Below are 21,765 nucleotides of genomic sequence, written 5' to 3'. Positions count from 1 at the left end.
TCTCACGTGAATGCGCGTGACCAGCTCATGCCACTCTGGCAGACCTCTGACTCATTCAGCTCCCATTCCCCCCTCCTTCACAGTAGAAGCATCAAACAAGGTTCTAAAGACTGTTGACATCTAGTGGAAGCCTTAGGAAGTGCAATATGACCCCATTTCCACTGTATCTTCGATAGGCAGAGTTGAAAAACTACAAACCTCAGATTTCCCACTTCCTGGTTGGATTTTTTCTCAGGTTTATGTCTGCCATATGAGTTCTGTTATACTCACAGACATCATTCAAACAGTTTTAGAAACGTCAGAGTGTTTTCTATCCAAATATACTAATTACAAGCATATTCTAGCTTTTAGGACTGAGTAGCAGGCAGTTTACTCTGGGCACCTTTTTATCCAAGCTACTCAATACTGCCCCCCTGTCCCAAAGAAGTTAATATAACATAAATGAATAGCTCAGAATTGTTTTGCTTCATTCACTGAAAACAACTACCACTTATTAGAGACAGGATTCTGTTTGAGGGAGGGGGGTTCTACTAAGCTACTATATGGAATTGTTTTAAGATAGTCATTTACCAAGGATCATTTAGCTATTTGATTTAGAATTTCAGGACCACTTTATCCCGGGCTGTATCACAACCGGACGTGATCAGGAGTCCCATAGGGCGGCACACAATTGGCCCAGCATCGTCCGGGTTAGGGAAGGGTTTGGTCGGGGTAGGCCGTCATTGTAAAATAAGAATTTGTTCTTTACTGACTTTTCTAGTTAAATCAAAGTTAAATAAAAAATATACACTACCGTTCAAAAGTTTGGGGTCACTTAGAAATGTCAAATTTTTTGTCCATTAAAATAACATTAAATTGATCATAAATACAGTGTAGACATGTTTTATGTAAATTACTATTCTAGTTTGATTTTTAATAGAATATCTACATAGGCGTACAGAGGCCCATTATCATCAACCATCACTCCTGTGTTCCAATGGCACGTTGTGTTAGCTAATCCAAAAAGTTTATCATTTTAAAAGGCTGATCGTTCATTAGAAAACCCTTTTGCAATTATGTTAGCTGAAAACTGTTGTCCTGATTAAAGAGGCAATAAAACTGTCCTTCTTTAGACTAGTTGAGTATCTGGAGCATCAGCATTTGTGGGTTTGAGTACAGGTTCAAAATGGTCAGAAACAAAGAACTTTCTTCTGAAACTCGTCAGTCTATTCTTGTTCTGAGAAATGAAGGCTATTCCATGCGAGAAATTGCCAAGACACTGAAGATCTTGTACAACGCTGTGTACTACTCCCTTCACAGAACAGCTCAAACTGGCCTTAACCAGAATTGAAAGAGGAGTGGGAGGCCCCGGTGCACAACTGAGAAAGAAGTACATTTGAGTGTCTAGTTTCAGAAACAGACACCTCAGAAGTCCTCAACTGGCAGCTTCATTACATAGTAACCRCAAAACACCTGTCTCAACGTCAACAGTGAAGAGGCGACTCCGGGATGCTGGCCTTAGGCAGAGTTGCAAAGAAAAATCCATATCTCAGACTGGCCAATAAAAAKAAAAGATTTAGATGGGTAGAAGAACACAGACACTGGACAGAGGAACTCTGCCTAGGAGGCCAGCATCCCGGAGTCGGCTCTTCACTGTTGACGTTGAGACTGGTGTTTTGCGGGTACTATTTCATGAAGCTGCCAAGGCCGATATCGGCGGATGGGGTGGATTGAGATGCAGTCCATGCAAAAACTGATATCTCTAGCTTAAACAGACTGATTATTATTATTATTATTTATTATTATTTATTTATGTATTTTTATTTATTTTTATTATGATAATTGGTTCCATGGGGGCATGGACATCAACTCTAGGGGGTATTAATGCACACAGCTTTTGCTCAATACATTTKTCTTACGACTACCGCACTGTTTAAAGTCCCCAGTATTAATAGTATAAACACTATAATAAGACATCCATTGCAGATCAGACTTTGAAAGACTAAGCTGTCTATCACACACCCCTGATTTTGCGCTTCAGCACCATTGAGAGCAGTTGAATTTGTTGTTTTCTTTTTGGTGTCRCCATGGCTAGCAATAACATTTAAAAAAAAGTATATTTAATGCACATGACTGTGGAAAAATCAGAGCTGTGCCCATGGTAATCTCGTAAACAATTCATGTGCTAATGCCCGGCTATTAAAAGGGACAGGCAGCTATTTGAGACTCGCCGTTTAATTGAAGTTTTAGAGTACTTCAGACTCCAGAAATAAACATGTATAATTATTTCACCCATTAAATCTTCATTCACCCCTCTAATACTTGTCCATGGGACCGTCTGACATTCACTCAGTCACACTACTTCTCTCACTCACATTCATGAACAAGATATTGTGTATGAACTACATATACCTTTTATAAATGGCACCCTCATTTTKTCAAACGTTACCCAATCCACTGTAATAATTACAATCACAATAGAGACAACAAAGCTGTTTTATCATCGCTTTGCATGCAAGAAGCTGGCCCAATTATTTCAAAGAACAACTTTGCTAATTGAACTTTGCTCCGATATCTTMTTTTCATTGTCCTCGGAGACCTTCGATAGCGGCAGTGTGAATCAGAACATTTCATTCCCTCACCACTGGAGCTTTGTGGGGGAACAAAAGCCCTTCTTTATTAATGTGTGGCCTTGAGCCCAGGGAATTGAGTTTTAATTTGAAGAAAAGTAAAATAAACATGACCTTTTAATATATCTGCAGTTCTTCAGATTTTCAAAATAATGATTATTTACTTTGTGCAGGCAAGTACACTACATAACCAAAAGTATGTGGACACCTGCTCTTCAAAGATCTCATTCCAAAATCATGGRCGTTAATATGGAGTTGGTCCCACCTTTAATGCTATRACAGCGTCTACTTTTCTGGGAAGGTTTTCCACTAGATGTTGGAACATTGCTGCGGGGACTTGCATCCATTCAGCCACAAGAGAATTAGTGAGGTCGGGCACTGATGTTGGGCGATTAGGCCTGGCTCGCAGTAGGTGTTCCAATTCATCCCAAAGGTGTTCGATTGGGTTGAGGTTAAACTCTGTTCAGGCCAGTCCAGTTCTTCCACACCGATCTCGACAAACCATTTCTGTATGGACCTCGCTTTGTGCACGGGGCATTGTCATGCTGAAACAGGAAAAGGCCTTCCCCAAACTGTTGCCACAAAGTTTGAAGCATAGAATTGTCTAGAATGTCATTTTATGCTGTAGCATTAAGATTTGCCTTCAKCCCCAATTCATTATTCCTCCATCACCAAACTTTACAGTTGGCACTATGAATTGGGGCAGGTAACGTTCTCCTGGCCTCCGCCAAACCCAGATTCATCTGTCGGACTGCCAGATGGTGAAGCGGGATTCATCATTCCAGATAACGCATTTCCACTGCTACATTGTGCAACGGCGGTGCGCTCTACACCACTCCAGCCGATGCTTGGCATTGCGCATGGCGATCTTAGGCTTGTGTGCAGCTGCTCGGCCATGGAAACCCATTTCATGAAGCTCCGGACTAACAGTGCTGACGTTGCTTCCAGAGGCAGTTTGGAAATTACTTGTTGRAAAGGTGGCATCCTATGACGGTAACACTTTGAAAGTCACTGAGCTCTTCAGTAAGGCCGTTCTACCACCAATGTTTGTCTATGGAGATTACATGGCTGTTTGCTCGATTTKAACACCTTTCAGCAACAGTTATTGCAGACTGTGAGCATGTAGACAGGTGTCAAGTTTGCAAATGTGAATATTTCGATCTCTAATTCATCTAGCAGATGCCTTCTGGTTCTTCTCGAAAGGCCTGCAGTGTTGTAGACGGTTCACAATGTTATGATGAATAGCAGAAACACTGATAATAAAAAAGTGAATGTGTGGGTGTTGTTAATATAATCCTCCCAGCATTTCTGCAACTTTATGTAGTTTGACRGTTCACACTATGAATAGAGTATTCATGGGTTGCACGTTTGTCACAATATTGTTTTGAAGGTTCTCTTGAGGACTGGTGGCCGACTGAATGTTCTACCTAATGCTTTCTCAATTGGCACTGAAGAAGATTTACTCTAAAGTGTGTTATAGTGACTTGGAAACACAATGACATTTCTAAAGGAGGCAAATAATAAATAGGAAAACCTTTTGTCATCATTGTGATGTAGTCAGATTGACTTCAGATGTAGTGTAACATCCTCTAGCTAGCTGAGTGAGGAGAGAGTGCCGAAAGTTAGTTAGCTAACGTATTTTTGACAAACTTTGCTTGCTAATGACAACATTTCCATCTATCTAAAGTAAATTCGACGACATAATGATGACAAAATTGTTTCCTACTAATTATTGATTTTCCAAGCCACTATAGTGTAATTTAGAAGAAACAATMATTTGCACTCATTCAGAGTGACTGGGCACCATTTGACTTTTGGGCACCACTATGGCTGAGCGCTTCTTGAGAACTGTAACGGCTTTCTTCCTGGGATGAAGGAGAGGACCAAAATGCAGCGCGGTTATTGTTCAACATGTTTAATAAGATGATAAACTGTGAACATTAACAAATAACAAAATAACAAACGTGAAAGCCGAGACAGTCCTATCTGGTGCAGAACACAAACACAGAGACAGGAAACAATCACCCACAAACAAACAGTGAGAACAGCCTACCTTAATATGGTTCTCAATCAGAGGAAACGTCAAACACCYGCCTCTAATTGAGAACCATATCAGGCAACACCTTAAACCCAACATAGAAACACAAAACATAGAATGCCCACCCCAACTCACGCCCTGACCAAMTAAACACATACAAAAACAACAGAAAACAGGTCAGGAACGTGACAAGAACGTTGATATCAATGACTTGATGCGACCGAGTGATGGAGGTGAAACCCATAAATAGAGGCTATCTAGAGAATGATCATATTTTTGTAAGCAACATTAGGAATCTTGCATCTAATGATTGTCAGACATTATTTCACTTATGTCATGTTATAATGAGGTTATTACAATGTATATCATTGCTAATACCATTAGAATAACACATTTCTCAGTGCAGCTGTAGTGAAAATGTTAAAGTCATTATAGTTACTTCAAGGACAGTATAGTTACTTCAAGGACAGTATGATATGTACATGAACCACTCTGAAGTGTGAATGGATTAAAAATGCTTCCCAATTAATATGTTCTCCTTAGGTGGAGGTGGGGAAAGAGAAGACCATGTACCGGAGCTACCAGCGAGGAGCCCTGATTCTGGGGCTGGTTTTCCTGGTGTTGACCCTGGGCATCTTCAGCCTTAGACACCTCTGGAGCCCAAGTCTGGGGAAGGTAAGGCCTGGCTCAGTAACAGCAGTATTGCTTCACAATCAACTAGTAAACTAGAGTCACTGTAAAGGTTTAGTCTAGGGAGGGTAAGTGTCAATAACAGGGGGATGTCATGACTGATCATATTGCTTCACGATCAACCAGTAGACTAGAGTCATGGTAAACATTTAGTCTGGGCATGGGGAGGGTAAGGCCTTTCGTATGTCAATAACTGTGGAATGTTATGATTAGGGCTGTGGTGGTCACGAAATTTCGTCAGCCAGTGTTTGTCAAGTAAATAACTGTCGGTCTCACAGTAATTGAGCATTAATTAACAGAAACACATTTAGCATCTCCTGGCTTTCACACATAGCCTACAAACCACTGACGCAGACCTTTGGAACATCTACATTTTTAAAAGTCTAATGAATCCATGTAATATAGCCTACACCTTCACAACAAATCTATTATTTATTTTAGACAGGTCTAAAGAAGCATGATATGAAGAAAATGTAGTCTATTTCAGAAGAACAGAATAGCATACTCTGAGATGTCCTGATGTGGCTATGCCAAATGGCTTTGGGCTACACTAGTTCATTTAGCAGACAAGATTTCCTTACAAATCCGTGGCATTATTTTATAATATTTTATAGTATGAATAATACAATTGAACAAAGCTGAATAAAATATAAATATTTCCTCCAAACGGTTTGAGGGTGTGTGAACATGCAACTATTCTGTGTTGAGCATTTAACAAATAAATAGGTACTCCTATATACTCCTAGGTACTCCTTAATATATAGCTATTAATGTAACTTTAGTTGTTCTACAAATGTTGGGCTGTATGTTTTGATAAATTAATACATTTTAAGGCTGCATGATGCGACTAACTATGAATTGTAAAAAGTTGCTTGAAAGGCATGAGCTCTGCTTTGTTTTTTTGTGCAGGCTGTACACACTTCATTAGTCTACTCATTCACAATTTGACAAGCACTTGATAATGCCTCGAATTTGACGGCGACGTCCTCTTTGTGGCTGTAATGCACCCTAAAAAGAATCCATGTGCCCTTCTCCCTGAGTGTTGCGTGCTCTCCATCACGTGATCGGGTCTTTCTCAAAGGCTACAAGTGAAGACAGACACATCGGGGATGCAACTGCGTGTGTCCTTATTGGATGAACTGTCCACATTTACTTTTCGGCAGCCAACAAGATGAGTAGGCCTAACGATTAGCAAAAGCACTAGCCTATGTCAATCTACTATCCCCCATAGTACTATTTTCAACCTATTCTATGGGAGAAATAAATATTCCATCCATAGTCTGGGACAGTTGTGGGATGCAATAGATCCCAAATTAATACAACCACTAGCATCAAAAACAAAATGTTTAAGCAATGTGGCTGACACAACAGATCAGAACATTTAGCTTAACATTTTGATAAACTATTAAGCTATTTCTTCACATTATAAGTGCAGCAATGGGCACATGGCAGTAGGCTATAAGCGGGAATGTTCAATTAGCGGGAAAACACCATTTTCAAAAGTGACCGCAAATGCGATTATGCATGTAATGCTTTTATTATAAAGGTGCATTTTTATGGTGAAAATTATCTTCCCCAAAATTGAAAYTCATGCGCTGCTTATGTATGCCAGTTAGGCTCTACACCCCTTGTAAAGCGGGTTAATGTGCATAATTTGAAGAAGTTATTTGGTCACTTTAGCTGTGATACAAACCTTATCAAAACATATAGGCCTATGGCCTATGCTACATGAAATGTGTGACTATTATTCAAAAAAGTATCTTATTGCTGGGCATCATTCACAAGGGATAGGCTAATATTGTCACTCATCAGACTATTCTTGATTTAATCTTGTCTTCACAAATACTAAATAATATGTGTGTAAAATGTATTTTAATTTAGAATGGAACATTATCATGCACCTRTCTTGAAACAGCGGAGGTCGGAGAAAATACRTCATCTATGCACTTAAATAGCGAATGGAGGACGCTTTTCCCGTGATTCATTTTCATGCCAGCCAGGTAGGCTATACTCCTGTTGTAAAAATAAGCAATATGATTAATTTTAGGAAAGTTGAGAAGTAAATATAGCAGGTTAACCTAATAGAAAGCTGATGGGATCCTCCTCTTTTTAGTAGAGGCCATCACTCTGTTTTCTCACGCAATTGCATAGCCTATAGAAATGTAATGCAACATGAGCTCATTGGCTCTCATGAGTGTTTGATTTGATTTTCGATTACATTTGCATTGATGTCAGAGTGATTAGAGAGACAATAGAGTGCTAGGTAGCAGGCAGTTAGCAAGTTTGGTAGGCTACTAATGACCATGAGCAGCATCAGAGCTTTGAGAAGTCTAATTACCGTGACTACCGTCATTACCGTGAAATTTGACTACCTTCATGACTCGTGACCGCCGGTGTGGCGGTAATACGGTCATCGCAACACCCCTAATCATGATGACTCTTCATATTGCTTCACAATCAACCAGTAGACTAGGTTTCAATCGCTCTTATCAAACAAGCTCATGTCCGACCTTGAAACAGGTTAACAGTTACACATCTGCTCATTCTTCTGTACCTGCTCATGAAAAAAGCTATATCGATGTCCTGCTACAATGCTGWATGGCCCAGCTTTTAATGGAACATTTTAATTGCTAGGACTCTGGATAAAAGACCCACTGAAGCTTTTCCTGACCAAATCATATCTATGACTTTCATGGAAAATGTGTAAGAAATGGAAAGAGATGGTCACACAAAGAGCCAAAGACAGCCTCAGTCTGCATTCAGTGTATAATATWACACAGTATAATAATACACTGAATTAAAAGCTCTATTGGCCATCGAAAAGACAGCCATTTTGAAATTATTATTTCAATGTCTTGGCTGTCAAGTATGTAATTTCAAGAAGCCTTTGTGTTAAACAATGACTTCTCTGGTTAACTGCAGTGTCAGTTATCATTTTGTCTATTAGCTTCTCTCTACAAGCAGTGTAAATATGTTTAAGCAATTCGTGTTCCTGATACCTCTGTCCAAACAACCTTAATTGCTGTTGACCACATTGGCAGCACTAGAACTCAAGCCTCTTCATGATATAATTGGAGTAAACTCTTGTYCGAGCCATTCATCTTGTAAAAATCCAATTCACTCACTTTTGATGGAGAGCATTTTCATTCCGCATCTTTCCCCCAGATTACCCAAGGGGGRTAGAAGCTAATTTACTCAAGACTATGCCCCAAAAAATACATCAATAATTTCTTCTCAAGGACAATTATCCAGTATTTTTGTTCCAGGCGCTACTGTGAATAAGAGAAAATAACTGCAAATGATTTTGTTTCTTAACCAGAATATTAAGACTGATAATCAAACCACCTATATGCTATATTACTCAAGTTCGGGAATATCGTCAAATTATTCATATAAATTCCATTTTTATTTATAGTATTTATGAATATAAAAAAGACAGCATTATAGGGAGGGACAACTAATGCAATAATAAATCCCCAAATACAAGGAACTGGAACACAAAAGTACTAAAAAGCCTGAAATTAGGCAGGAATCAATGTGGCAATAGAAACAAAACAAACAGAGGACATAGGAGATATGGTATGTGAGTGAGTATATGTGGGGGGGAGTWCAGGTGTGTTTGAAGATGGGGTGCCTGAGAGTTTGTGTGATTGGAAAAGTGTGATGAGTTGAAAGTGAGTGAGCAAAGAAAGTAGTTCCAAATGTCGGAACCCATTTGTGTCTGTGAGCAGAAGTTGTGACAGAGCGAGAGTCTCCACTTTTGTGCAAATATGGAATATATACGTTTATTTATTTTTGTCCTATCATGATGGATCGGTGCCCAACCCTACCTACAGAAGACATCCACCTCCGTGATCCTCTCACTTTGGAGAAGTCCTTACCTATACAATATAGTCCTACCGCAAGTAGCCTATGCAGCCARGACAGAAAGATGAACGCGGTCAGAGATCCACTAAAGCAGCCCAGTCCCCTCAAGAGTCTGAGCATAATATACAAGGATTTTCTCAAAGCTGCTAATGAGAACCTTGACGACTTCGTACCTTGCTGTTGGGAATTCCAGTGGGGTAGCAAGAATGGTCCACCACCTAAAGGACATCCAGCAAACTTGACACAACTGTGGGACGCATTGGAGTCAACATCTGCCGAAATGCCAGTAGAATGCTTTCGGCACTTTTTAGAGTCCATGCCCTGATGAATGGAGTMTGTTCTGASGGCGAAAGGGGGGGATGCAACTCAATATTAGRAAGGTGTTACATAAGTATTCAGACCTTTTACTCAGTACTTTGTTGAAACATCTTTGGCAGGGATAACAGCTTYGAATCTTCTTGGGTATTATGGTACAAGCTTGGCACACCTGTATTTGGGGAGTTTCACCCATTCCTCTCTGCAGATCCTCTCAAACTCTGTCAGATTGGATGGGGAGCATCGCTGCACAGTTATTTTTAGGTCTCTYCAGAGATGTTAGATCGGGTTCAAGTCCAGGCTCTGGCTRGGCCACTCAAGGACATTCAAGACAACTCCTGCATAGTCTTGGTTGTGTCCTTAGGATTGTTGTCTTTTTGGAAGATGAACCTTGGCCCCAGTCTGAGGTCCTGAAAGCTATGGAGCAGGTTTTCATCAAGGGTCTCTGTACTTTGCTCCATTCATCTTTCCCTCGATCCTGACTCGTCTACCAGTCCCTGCCGCTGAAAAACATCCCCACAGCATAATGCTGCCACCACCATGCTTCACCATAGGGATGGTGCCAGGGTTTCTCCAGACGTGACGCTTGGCATTCAGGTCAAAGAGTTCAATCTTGGTTTCATCAGACCAGATAATCTTGTTTCTCATGGTCTGAGAATCCTTTAGGTGCCTTTTACCAAACTCCAAGCGGGCTGTCATGTGCCTTTTACTGAGGAGTGGCTTCTGTCTGGCCACTCTRCCATAAAGGCCTGATTGKTGGAGTACTGCAGATAYGGTTGTYCTTCTGGAAGGTTTTCCCATCTCCACAGAGGAACTCTGGAGCTCTGTCAGAGTGACCATCGGGTTCTTGGTCACCTCCCTGACCAAGGCCCTTCTCCCCCGATTGCTCAGTTTGGCTGGGTGGCCAGCTCTAGGAAGAGTCTTGGTTGTTCCAAACTTCTTCCATTGAAGGATGATGGAGGCCACTGTGTTCTTGGGGACCTTCAATGCTGCAGAAAAGTGCCTCGACACAACCCTGTCTCAGAGCTCTATGGAAAATTCCTTCGACCTCTTGGCTTGGTTTTTGCTCTGACATGCACTGTCAACTGTGGGACCTTATATAGACAGGTGTGTGCCTTTCCAAATCATGTCCAATCAATTGAATTTACCACAGCTGGACTCCAATCAACTTAAAGAAACATATTGTCGTGACTTGTACATTAATCTGAGAACTGTTATTTATCTCATCGACTGACTGTAACAATTAACTCATTATGATATGGGGCACCACGACAGCGGTTCTTTAAAGAGTTACCATCTCCTGAATTCAACTGTAAAAGGTCTTTACCTATCTCATGTATAAACAGTCAACTTATTAATCATGACCTCGTATCATATCATAATTCTGAACAGTCGAATACCTCCTTGCATCAGCAAATTTGTTTTATTATTTACTTATAAATGGTAATACAGGAAAAACATACACACTTAATATGTTAAGAACAGGTCCCTAGCAGACTGACAACAATATGGTTGCTTGTTACAAAAGACATGGAGAGTGCGAAAGAGAGAGATGGACAGAGACACTTAACGTTGGTACATTTAGAAACTACTCTCATTTATAGAACTCCAATACTTTGCACACTAACCCCCACCCGCTTGTAGTAAGAAATCATGAAATTATTTTGTGAAATTCCTTGGTTCGCCGTGTATCTCTGTCGGAACCAGGCCCTCTTGGAAAGGGGGTTGGGCCTTTTCGCGGCACGCTTGTAAGGCTCTGATGGACCAAAAATGGTCCCAAMAAGTATTCTACTGTTGTTCTTCTCTGCAGTTGTCTGGTATCCGGTGACTTGTTGTGTAGTCCTGAACAGAACTACAGAGTTGATTTTCCTTCCATTCACTCTGAAAGATGCCTCTTTGAAGATAGGCTATCCAGCCGTGTCGATGGTTCCCTGTGGGGTGATGAGAGTAATATGATGGTTTGAGCAGAGTAGTAGAATGGTCCCACTCAATTCCCTTTTCTAGATACTTTACTTAGGACAGTGATTGTCTGGGAGGTGAGTTTATCATCTCTACCTCGTGTTGAGATTCAAAGTTCAAACCACTTTAAAYGTAAAGCTGCAGCTCTACGTCTCCCTGSTCTGATATGTTCATTCTTAACCCATCATTTTATGCAGATTGTTCAAAATGGGCGGTTCCGTCAGGCTGACACACTCTCTGACCTCACTCAGGGATGTGACGTGTCACTGTGTAAAGCTTATGTAAAACAATTATCTCTTGTAGTTTCTCAAAAACAAACAAAACGACAGTGTTCTGTAGATCGCCTCTGACCATTCCCCACGTTCTATGTTAGAAATATTGTTCTAGTAGTATAATTTTGAATGTGTTAAAGTTTGGATGTGAAAAAATATTCTTGAAATAAAGCATATTCCTTGGGTGAATTTGGAGAGGGAGAACAGAATGTTCTGTCCTTGATTTACAACAGGTTAACCCCCTGCAGTAAATGTGATATTTGTAATACATTTGCAAAAAATTCTAAAAAGCTGTTTTTGCTTTGTCGTTATTGGACATTGTCACGTTCCTGACCTATTTTCCTTTGTTTTGTATTTACTTTAGTTGGTCAGGGCGTGAGTTGGGTGGGTTGTCTATGGTTGATTTTCTATGTTGGGATTTTGTGTTCGGCCTGGTATGATTCTCAATCAGAGACAGCTGTCAATCGTTGTCCCTGATTGAGAATCATACTTAGGCAGCCAGGGTTTCACTWGTGTTTTGTGGGTGTTTGTTCCTGTGGAGGTTTTGTTGCCACACAGGACGGTTTCGGTTTTGTCACGTTGGTTGTTTTTGTATTTTGAAGTGTTTTGTTGACTTTCATTAAAAGAATGAACACTAACCACTCTGCGTTTTGGTCCACACCTTCTGTCAGCGAGGACAGCCGTAACAGACATTGTGTGTAGATTGATGAGGGGGGMAAAACTATTGAATCAATTTTAGAATAAGGCTGTAACGTAACAAAATGTGGAAAAAGGGAAGGGGTCTGAATACTTTCTGAAAGCACTGTACAGTACAACTGAGGCGATAGCGTTAGAAATGCTGTCGGCTGCTTATCTGGTTCTGTTCTGTAGGTGGCACTTTGTGCTCTTTTCAAAGGTTGGGTCCCAGTCTCTGGGAAGCCCTAGGGTCCTTGTGTGCAGGGGTGGTCTGCCAGTCATGGGGACGACAATCCAACTGGGGATGGGGGGAGGTTTTAGCGGGTGGAATATTGGAGGACAATTGGAGTTTTACTCAGTCGCAGCAACAGTATGCTTAACATTGCACATATCATGGTACATCTATATGGACACTAAATCATCATGGTACCTTTTAATGGTAAGTTTACAAATATATATTATGGTAACTACAATTGAAACTTGTATCTCATTACGGTAAGTGGTGAAATAAGTATAGCTAGTTAAAATTGACATGGCTTAGCTAAGAAAAGGTGGTAAGTCTTTACCTGCCTAAAAGAGAAGGAATATAATGTCTAATGTTTACAGGAAACTCATTCTACATCTTTTGATGAAGTTGTGTGGAAAARGGACAGGGGGGTGAAATATACTTCTCCCATGGACAAAGTAACTCAAAAGGGGTGATGATATTAATKAACAAAAACTTAGATCCGAATGTGCACACTGTCCAAACAGATCCGCAAGGAAGGTGGATCCTTTTAAGTGTACTATTGGACGATAAATATATTTGTCTCGATCTAGTGAGATATACATGGTGGACGCTCCGTCAAGCTAGTCGTCTTGGCTACTGTCTTATACCATTGCTGCTGGCACCCAAAGTTGTTAATTAATATGGGACAGAATGCGGTCGGGCCATTAAATAATTGGCATACACATTACTCTTACGGCATTTCCACATAGGCGATGATATTGGAAATGTCACAACTCTCTCTCTTGGGTGAGGATCATAGGCGCCAGATCAGCTCCCCCCCTCTCTCTCGCTCTCTCTCTCCCACCAGAGTTTTATTACTTAACAACCGGATCGTAAATACCTTGCAGAAACTCCCTTCTGGTTTTGATTTTAAATATACTTAAGTATCAAAAGTAAAACTATAAATCATTTAAAATGTCTTAAATTAAGCAAGCCAGATGCCACGGTTTTCTAGTTTTTTTTAATTTATGGATAGCCAGAGTTACAAACCAACATTGCGATTATAATTTACAAACAAAGCATTTGTTTTTAGAAAGTCCGCCAGATCAGTGGCAGTAGGGATGACCAGGAATGTTTATTTTGATAGGGATGTGAATTGGATCATTTTCCTGTCCTGCTAAGCATTCAAAATGTAAAGATTACTTTTGGATGTCAGGGAAAATGTCTGGAGTAAAAAGTATATTATTTTGTTTAGGAATGTAGTGGAGTAAAAGTAAAAGTTGTCAAAAATGTAAATACCTCCAAAAACGACTTAAGTACTACTTAAGTATTTTTACTTAAGTACTTTACACCACTGCTTTAACCTACATAACATGGGTGCAGCAGAAACCCTTTTTTGTATGGGACACTTTCAAATGTTTCTTTAGACGCCATGCAATTCAATACTCATTTTTTTTCAATTATGTATTTCCAGTGCCTACAGAACCCCTTGACTTATTGCACATTTTGTTGTGTTACAGCCTGAATTCAAAATAATAWWWAWAAAAAATCATCCCACCAGTCTACGCTACACACAACACACCATAATGACAAAGTGAAAATATGTTTTTATAAATGTTTAATCATTTCTTGAAAATGACAAACAGAAATAGCTCATTTACGTAAGTATTTACACCCCTGAGTCAATACATGTTAGAATCACCTTTGACAGCGATTACAGCTGTGACTCGTTCTGGGTAAGTCTCTAAGAGCTTTTCTTACCTGTATTGTACAATATTTGCACATTATTATTTAAAAAATGCTTCAAGGTCTGTCAAGTTTGTTGTTGATCATTGCTAGACAGCCATTATTTAGTTGTGTCATATTTTCAAGCCACTCAAGGACATTTTTTTTTAAATTAATGGGGGGGGCATCCACTCCCGAGGACAAAAATAAACTCTGTTTTTACAGCTGTTTCTTTCGTACATGTACATTGTACACACATTTTACATACATGTCACTTTTTTTCTCTTTATTTCTTACAGTAGCTACATAACAAATTCATATAACATTTTAATATACAGTGCTGTGCAAAAGTTTTAGGCAGGTGTGAAAAAATGCTGTAAGAATGCTTTCAAAAATAGACATGTTAATAGACTATTTGTATCAATTMACTAAATTCAAAATGAGTGAACAGAAGAAAAACCTAAATCAAATCYATATTTGGTGTGACCAACCKTTGCCTTCAAAACAGCATAAATTGTTGTAGGTACACTTGCACAAAGTCAGGGATTTTGTAGGCATATAGTCAGGTGTATGATTAAACAATTATACCAAACAGGTGCTAATGATCATCAATTCAATATGTARGTTGAAACACAATCATTAACTGAAACAAAAACAGCTGTGTAGGAGGAATAAAACTGGGTGAGGAACAGCCAAATTCAGCTAACATGGTGAGGTTGCTGAAGACAGTTTACTGTCAAAAGTCATACACCATGACAAGACTGAGCACAGCAACAAGACACAAGGTAGTTATACTGYATCAGCAAGGTCTCTCCCAGGCAGAAACTTCAAATCAGKCAGGGGTTTTCAGATGTGCTGTCCAAGCTCTTTTGAAGAAGCACAAAGAAATGGGCAATGTTGAGGACCGTAGACTCAGTGTTCGGACAAGGAAACTTACTGCAGCAGATGAAAGACACATCATGCTTACTTCCCTTTGCAATTGGAAGATGTCCAGCAGTGCCATCAGCTCAGAATTGGCAGAAAACAGCGGGACCCTGGTACACCCGTCTACTGTCCGGAGAAGTCTGGTCAGAAGTGGCCTTCATGGAAGACTTCCGGCCAAAAAGCCATTCCTCCGACGTGGAAACAAGGCCAAGCGATGCGACTCAACTATGCACGAAAACACAGGAACTGGGGTGCAGAAAAATGGCAGCAGGTGCTCTGGACTGATTAGTCAAATTTTTTAAATAATTTGCAATAGCAGAAGGCAGTYTTTTCGCCGAAGGGTGAGAGAGGTACACAAATGAGTGTCTGCAGGCAACAGTGAAGCATGGTGGAGGTTCCTTGCAAGTTTGGGGCTGCATTTCTGCAAATGGAGTTTGGGATTTGGTCAGAATGAATGGTCTTCTCAATGCWGAGAAGTACAGGCAGAGACTTATCCATCATGTAATACCATCAGGGAGRCATCTGATTGGCCCCAAATGTATTCTGCAGCATGACAACGACCCCAAACATACAGCGAAAGTCATTAAGAACTATCTTCAGAGTAAAAAAGAACAAGGAGTCYTGGAAGTGATGGTATGGCCCCCACAGAGCCCTGATCTCAACATCACCGAGTCTGTCTGGGATTACATGAAGAGAGASARGCACYTGAGGCTGCCTAAATCCACAGAAGAACTGTGGTTAGTTCTCCAAGATGTTTGGGCCAACCTACCTGCCGAGTTCCTTCAAAAACTGTGTACAAGTGTACCTTTAGAAGAATTGATGCCGTTTTAAAGGCAAAGGGTGGTAACACCAAATATTGATTTGATGTAGATTTTTCTTCTGTTCACTCACTTTGCATTTTGTTAATTGATAAATATAATATATTAACATATCTATTTTTGAAGCATTCTTACTTTACAACATTGTGTCACACCTGCCTAAAACTTTAGCACAGTACTGTACATTACATCTAGATAGATAGTACATACAAAATTGTGTTTTCAGTCATAACTATTATAGAACATGAGCKTTTAAACCCACCTCTCAGCTACTCTCAGTAAACCACCCTCTTATGATTTCCATGTRCCATGATGGTTTACATAAATTCTGAACCTGTCTAATAGCAAAGTATCTACAGATTCTAAGTTAAAGATACATTTTCWATTAAAAGTATTATTATATTGTTGATGGATTGACTATGGTTTTCCAAATCTCACAATAATGCTATTTGTAGGGTTCATTTTAGATACATGTTGTGTTTCCTTCCTTTCCAGCAACTGAGTTAGGAAGGACGCCTGTATATGTGTAGTGACTGGGTGTATTGGTACACTGTCACGGCCGTCAAAGAGAGGAGACCAAGGCGCAGCGTGGGATGCGTACATACTAAATTTATTTAAAGAACGAACACTAAACAAACTAACAAAATAACAAACGAACCGTGAAGCTATACAAAAATTAGTGCTGACAGGCAGACAGCCTGATCATTCGCTGTTCTTGTTGGCGGAAATCGCTGCACGGACGAGCAAGTATGGCTGGTGGCATTGGCTCATGCTCGGGAGCGTCATGTCAGAGAGCTGCAGGAAGGGTCACCCACATGAGGAGGAGGGCATGTCTTCCCTGCAATGGCACAGCGTTCTGCGACTTGGGCCTGCAAATGAACGACAAGCTTCACGCCGATGGATGCTGTGACACACCGCCCCAGCCCATCGCGGACACGCCACTCCAAATCAATCCCCGCTCCAAAGTACAGGCTCGGTGAACGCTCATTCCTTCGACGATAAAACGTGAATCCGGCCATCAACCCCTAGTAAGACCAAAACCACAACTCGTCATGGAAGAGCACTTTCTTACCACGTCCTTGTCTGGTCGCACCCCTGGTGGGTTTGTGCCATAGGCGGACGTTGTTTGCCGGTGATGTCTTGGTGAGGACCTGCCATTAGCAACAGGCCTCAAGCCCTCAGTCCAGCCTCTCTCAGCCGATTGGGACAGGCATCTGAGCTACTGATGGAGAGATTGTGCGTTCCTGGTGTAACTTGGGCAGTTGTGTTGCCATCCAGTTACCTGTCCCGCAGGTGTGATGTTCGGATGTACCGATCCTGTGAGCAGGTGTTGTTACACGTGGTCCTGCCATAGCAGGAGCGATCAGCTTGTCCGTCCTTGTCTCCCCTGTAGCGGCTGTCTTGGCCGGTTCAACAGTACCGCGACAGTTGGCAATTATTGCCTGCGCCGAGCATCTTGCTAGTCCTACATGCCTCGTTGGCAGCATGCCTCAAGGCACTTCACCAAGCATGAGCAGGGGACCCTGGCAACCTTTCTTTTGGGGTGTTTTTCAGGCATCAGTAGAAATGGCCTCTTTAGTTTGTCCTAAGTTTTTTGATAACCTGTGACCTTAATTGGCGCGTCAACCGTGTAGGTCATAGCTGTTTAAAGTGTCTCTTACCAAGCGTCCAGTTCCATCATGGTGCATGTTCAATTTCACAATTGTTTATAGCGGTTCAATTGAACCAAGCCGATGGGGACAACAGTGGTTTAAAACCCCCTTTTCACATGAAGATCTGCTGATAGTTATTTGGATTTTTAGAATTTATCTTCACCAGAGATGACAGGGTGTTCCTGACAACAGGGACGTTTCGTTAACGTTTTGCTGAGTTTATTTCAATGCTCTCCCTTATGTTTGTTCCACGTTTAAATCAATGTTATTGTGTGATGTTCGCTCAATATTTAACCCCTATTGTCTTATTCGTTATTAAATAATTGCTGCTTTATACTAGCAGAACTGCCTGCTGCTCACTTCTAGGTACAATTGGCAGATTTCAGTCTACGTATTTTTGAACTATATAGTCAAAGGCAAATTAGCCAGGCTTTAATCTAAACACTTAATCTAGCAAGTACCCCCCCGCTCCCCGCCGTCCCCTGAATCTTCATTCTAGGTTTAGTAGGGCAACCACAAAGATTTGTGTTCATGTGAGATGGAGACTGATTACAAACAAGATGAAGGACCGGTACGAATTGGACCCATGCAGCGACATGAGGAATTTATTTTATAATGAACTTGCTAATTTGTATAATTTCCGAGTCAAGTTGGATACATGTTTTTAAATATGCTGTCATCTTAATGCATAGTGGAACAGTCCAGAATCTGTGCTCAAGCCATTATGATTATTACAGTGTGGTACTTCAAGAATGTGAGGATGCTGAATCGCAGGGTATCCAATCTGCTAGTGTGCAGATGATTTACACACACACCAACACACATCACCCCGTCTCACATCTGGTCGACCACATATTTTAAAGCCAGACAAAGTGGAATGTCCGTCTCGATCACGTTCCCCATGTTTGTTTTACATGTACATTATCACAAGCATATATATACCTGCTGCAACATATTCTTGAAATGGATACCCCTATGTGTGCTTTCACGTAAAATTTAGGGCTGAAGACGGGATTAACACGCAAGAAATGCACTGCTCAAACTCACTTGAGTGTAAACTGCATAAATCCCAACATGATTTGTTTGTAGAATGGTAACTGCACCATCAGCACATATCAGGGTAAGAACCAAAGCGCGAAACGTTTTTTGGTGTCATGTAGTGCTTATGTATCCTGAATGGAACGGATGCCTTACGTTACTTACCCAACTTACTTGTAGAATCAAGGAGGTAAAGACAGGTGTTTGAGTGCCCTAACACCAGACAGGAATTGGCTTAGTTAATTTGTTCCAAAATTTTTAAAGGTGCCAACGGAGCTCATGTTATCAACGCAAATGGTTTGAGCACTCCAGTATCTCTTCACACCACAAATGTCACATTGTTAAGACTTGTTGGTGTCTCAATTACAGGTTTGGTTCAGCTTTCTTTTGCTCTCTCTTAGGCTTACACACACACACTTTGCAATTTCCGTCATGTTGTTACATATTTATGGATTTGGTCTGCTTACATCACATTTTAACTATTTTAATAAATAATGTATGTGCATTGTACAAGTATATTCGCCCAAGTTTGTCCTACCCCACAGTGAGCGGAGGGTGGAATTGAGTGATCCCCTAAGGCACACAAGTCTTTGTTCACACACACCCGTAGGACCGCACCATCTCTTACAGTTCACATCACAAGCTGATACGATTGCTATATTTGTTCTTGGTCCTTGTTGCCTCTGACACACACCCCCCGTACAATACTTAAAAGGTGGTCTTCCTCACAGAGTCCGGAGCTAGACGTGACAGTGCGTGGGACTGGCATCCCACTAACAGGTCCTGGTGGTTTCTGTCTGGACGGCAAAGTGATAGCCAGCAGCCATAAAATTCTGGGATCCCAAGACGGACAGAGTTTTGGCCACACTGTTGAGTTTTACTCAAGGCAGCGGAAGGTGGCATCAGCACCTTCATCCCCCAAAACCAGAGCCGGCTGAGAAATTATCTAACAAATGTTTGGTACTTCTCCATAACCATTTGTGCTTTCTTGTTAAAATTTGTTGTTTACTGTGGTAGTTTCTCAGTAGATGACTGATTGGTAAAAAAGGGAGCTGTAAAATAGTTTCAATACCCGTTTTAAAATGGCTTGAGGCACTTTTGGAGGATAGAAAGAACGTTATACCTTTTTACACTACTGTGCGCCAAGCTGATCTGTACTGGTGACGGCTCTGATATACACCCTACTCTCGCGTCAGTCACGCCATAAGAAACGGTGATGGAGGTGAAGTGAAACCTGAGGTAACTGGCTGCTGACCAAGCGTCCGCGCCACCTGTGTAAACTTTTGTACATCCGACCCTCAGGGAGGAGCTGCAGGTGTTTCCGGGGCCACAAGAAAGAGTGCCAGCAGGTATGCCTTTGTTCTTGACTGACTTGACTTGGCTATTCCATTTAGCACCTAGTTCAAGCAATGGCTCTGCTGTAGTTAGTGGATGTTCTGATGCCAAATGTTGCCTTTATTTTAATTTCCTGTGTATGCATGTGTGGTGTCCATAGGATTTGTTTCTGCTGTGGCTCTGTTCAAGGTGTGGAAAATACCGTCCTTTATGCGTTTTTACTGGTGCAGGAGAAACGCCTTTGAGTTGACAGACCACTTTATTTTTGTGGTGACTCTGAGTTTGAGACACTAAACTTTATGTTAGTGGAAATATGTGTGTTAACCCTTTGTCTCCTGTCTCCCGCCTGTAAGCGTGCACCTGGTCCACGAGGGCGCTGTTCGCCAGCGAAGGCTCAGACGGGATCCTCTCTCTGGAGCGTAGGGGTAAGAGTGCATGCTCAACGCCTCAAAAATCGACACACAGGATCTCGTTTCGCTCTAAATCACTTGCAGAGTCTTTGATTCCTTTGTCGGCGGGGGTGTCTTTTCAATGAACTAAAGTAAAAAATGTATGATTGCAAGCATTAATCGTGTTGTAGAGGAATGCTCATAAATGTAGTCAGGGATAACGGTCTGAAAGTGAATAATTCTCACACAAACCTGTTATTCATGACATTGACTTGTTTACATAAGTGACTGGGTTCATTCCAATTAATGACGTTTCATGTACATCCCGTCTTTTTATGCTTTATTCTACTGTGCTTTCCTGTCAGTGTGGAGAGGAGGTGGGCGGAATTGGAGATGGGCCCATGAGGGCATGATATGGACCTGGCGTGGCAACCCGGCTCGGGCACATCCTCTGCTCGGGGATCCACGACGCACACCACGGTAAGCTACAAGTTGCATACAGTGCATTCGAAGTATTCAGTCCCTTGACGTTTTTCCACGTTTTTGTACATTAGAGCTTATTATAAATTGGAATTAATACAATTTTTCGCTCAATCTATAGCACAAAACCCATATGAAAAGCCGAAAACAGGTTTTTTATACATTTCTGTAAAATGTATTAAAATAGCATAGATACCTTATTTACATTAGTTATTCAGACCCTTTGCTATGAAGACTTGAATTTGAGCTGCAGGCGTGCAAATCCTGTTTCAATTGAATCATCCTTGAGATGTTCTACATTGATGATCCACTGGGAAATTCATGTGCTGAAAGGATTGAAGCAACACCTGTCATATAAGGTTCCACAGTTGACAGTGCATGTTCAGAGCAAAACAAGCCATGTGGAGAAGGAATTGTCCTAGAGCTCCGAGACAGGATTTTGTTCGGGCACAGACCTAGGTCAACATTCTGCAGCATTGAAGGTCCCCAAGAACACAAGTGGCCTCCATCATTCTTCAATGGAAGAAGTTTGGAACAACCGATAGACCCTACCTAGTAGCGGCCGCCCAGGCCAACTGAAGCAGTTGGGGATGGGGTTGTTGAGCGGATTTCGGGTTCTTGCGTGGGCTGTGCCTAAGGTGGTCGTGTCTCGCGATGTTGCGTTATGGTGTGTGCTGGGTTTGAGAACTATGGTCCAAATTGGAAGGGAGCTGGGAGCAGGGTTTTTTCCTTTGAAGAATCGAGCAAATATTCCCATGGTAGATTCCATTC

The 21,765-nt window shown here is 41.2% G+C and overlaps 1 protein-coding gene across 1 annotated transcript in view; it reads left to right on the top strand.

The window, feature by feature from the left end:
* Nucleotides 1-21,765, top strand: part of LOC111967630 (tenomodulin-like) — a 129,626-nt gene that overhangs the window by 5,811 nt on the left and 102,050 nt on the right. The window contains exon 2 of the mRNA XM_023992811.2: nucleotides 5,191-5,322. Within this exon, the coding sequence (XP_023848579.1) occupies nucleotides 5,191-5,322 (132 nt within the window). The remainder of the gene's footprint in view (nucleotides 1-5,190; nucleotides 5,323-21,765) is intronic.

The sequence above is a fragment of the Salvelinus sp. IW2-2015 genome, linkage group LG8, assembly GCF_002910315.2.
Source record: "Salvelinus sp. IW2-2015 linkage group LG8, ASM291031v2, whole genome shotgun sequence".
Classification (NCBI taxonomy): Eukaryota; Metazoa; Chordata; class Actinopteri; order Salmoniformes; family Salmonidae; genus Salvelinus; species Salvelinus sp. IW2-2015.
Note: the sequence above shows the minus strand (reverse complement) of the source record. Positions and strands in the feature narration are given on the sequence as shown.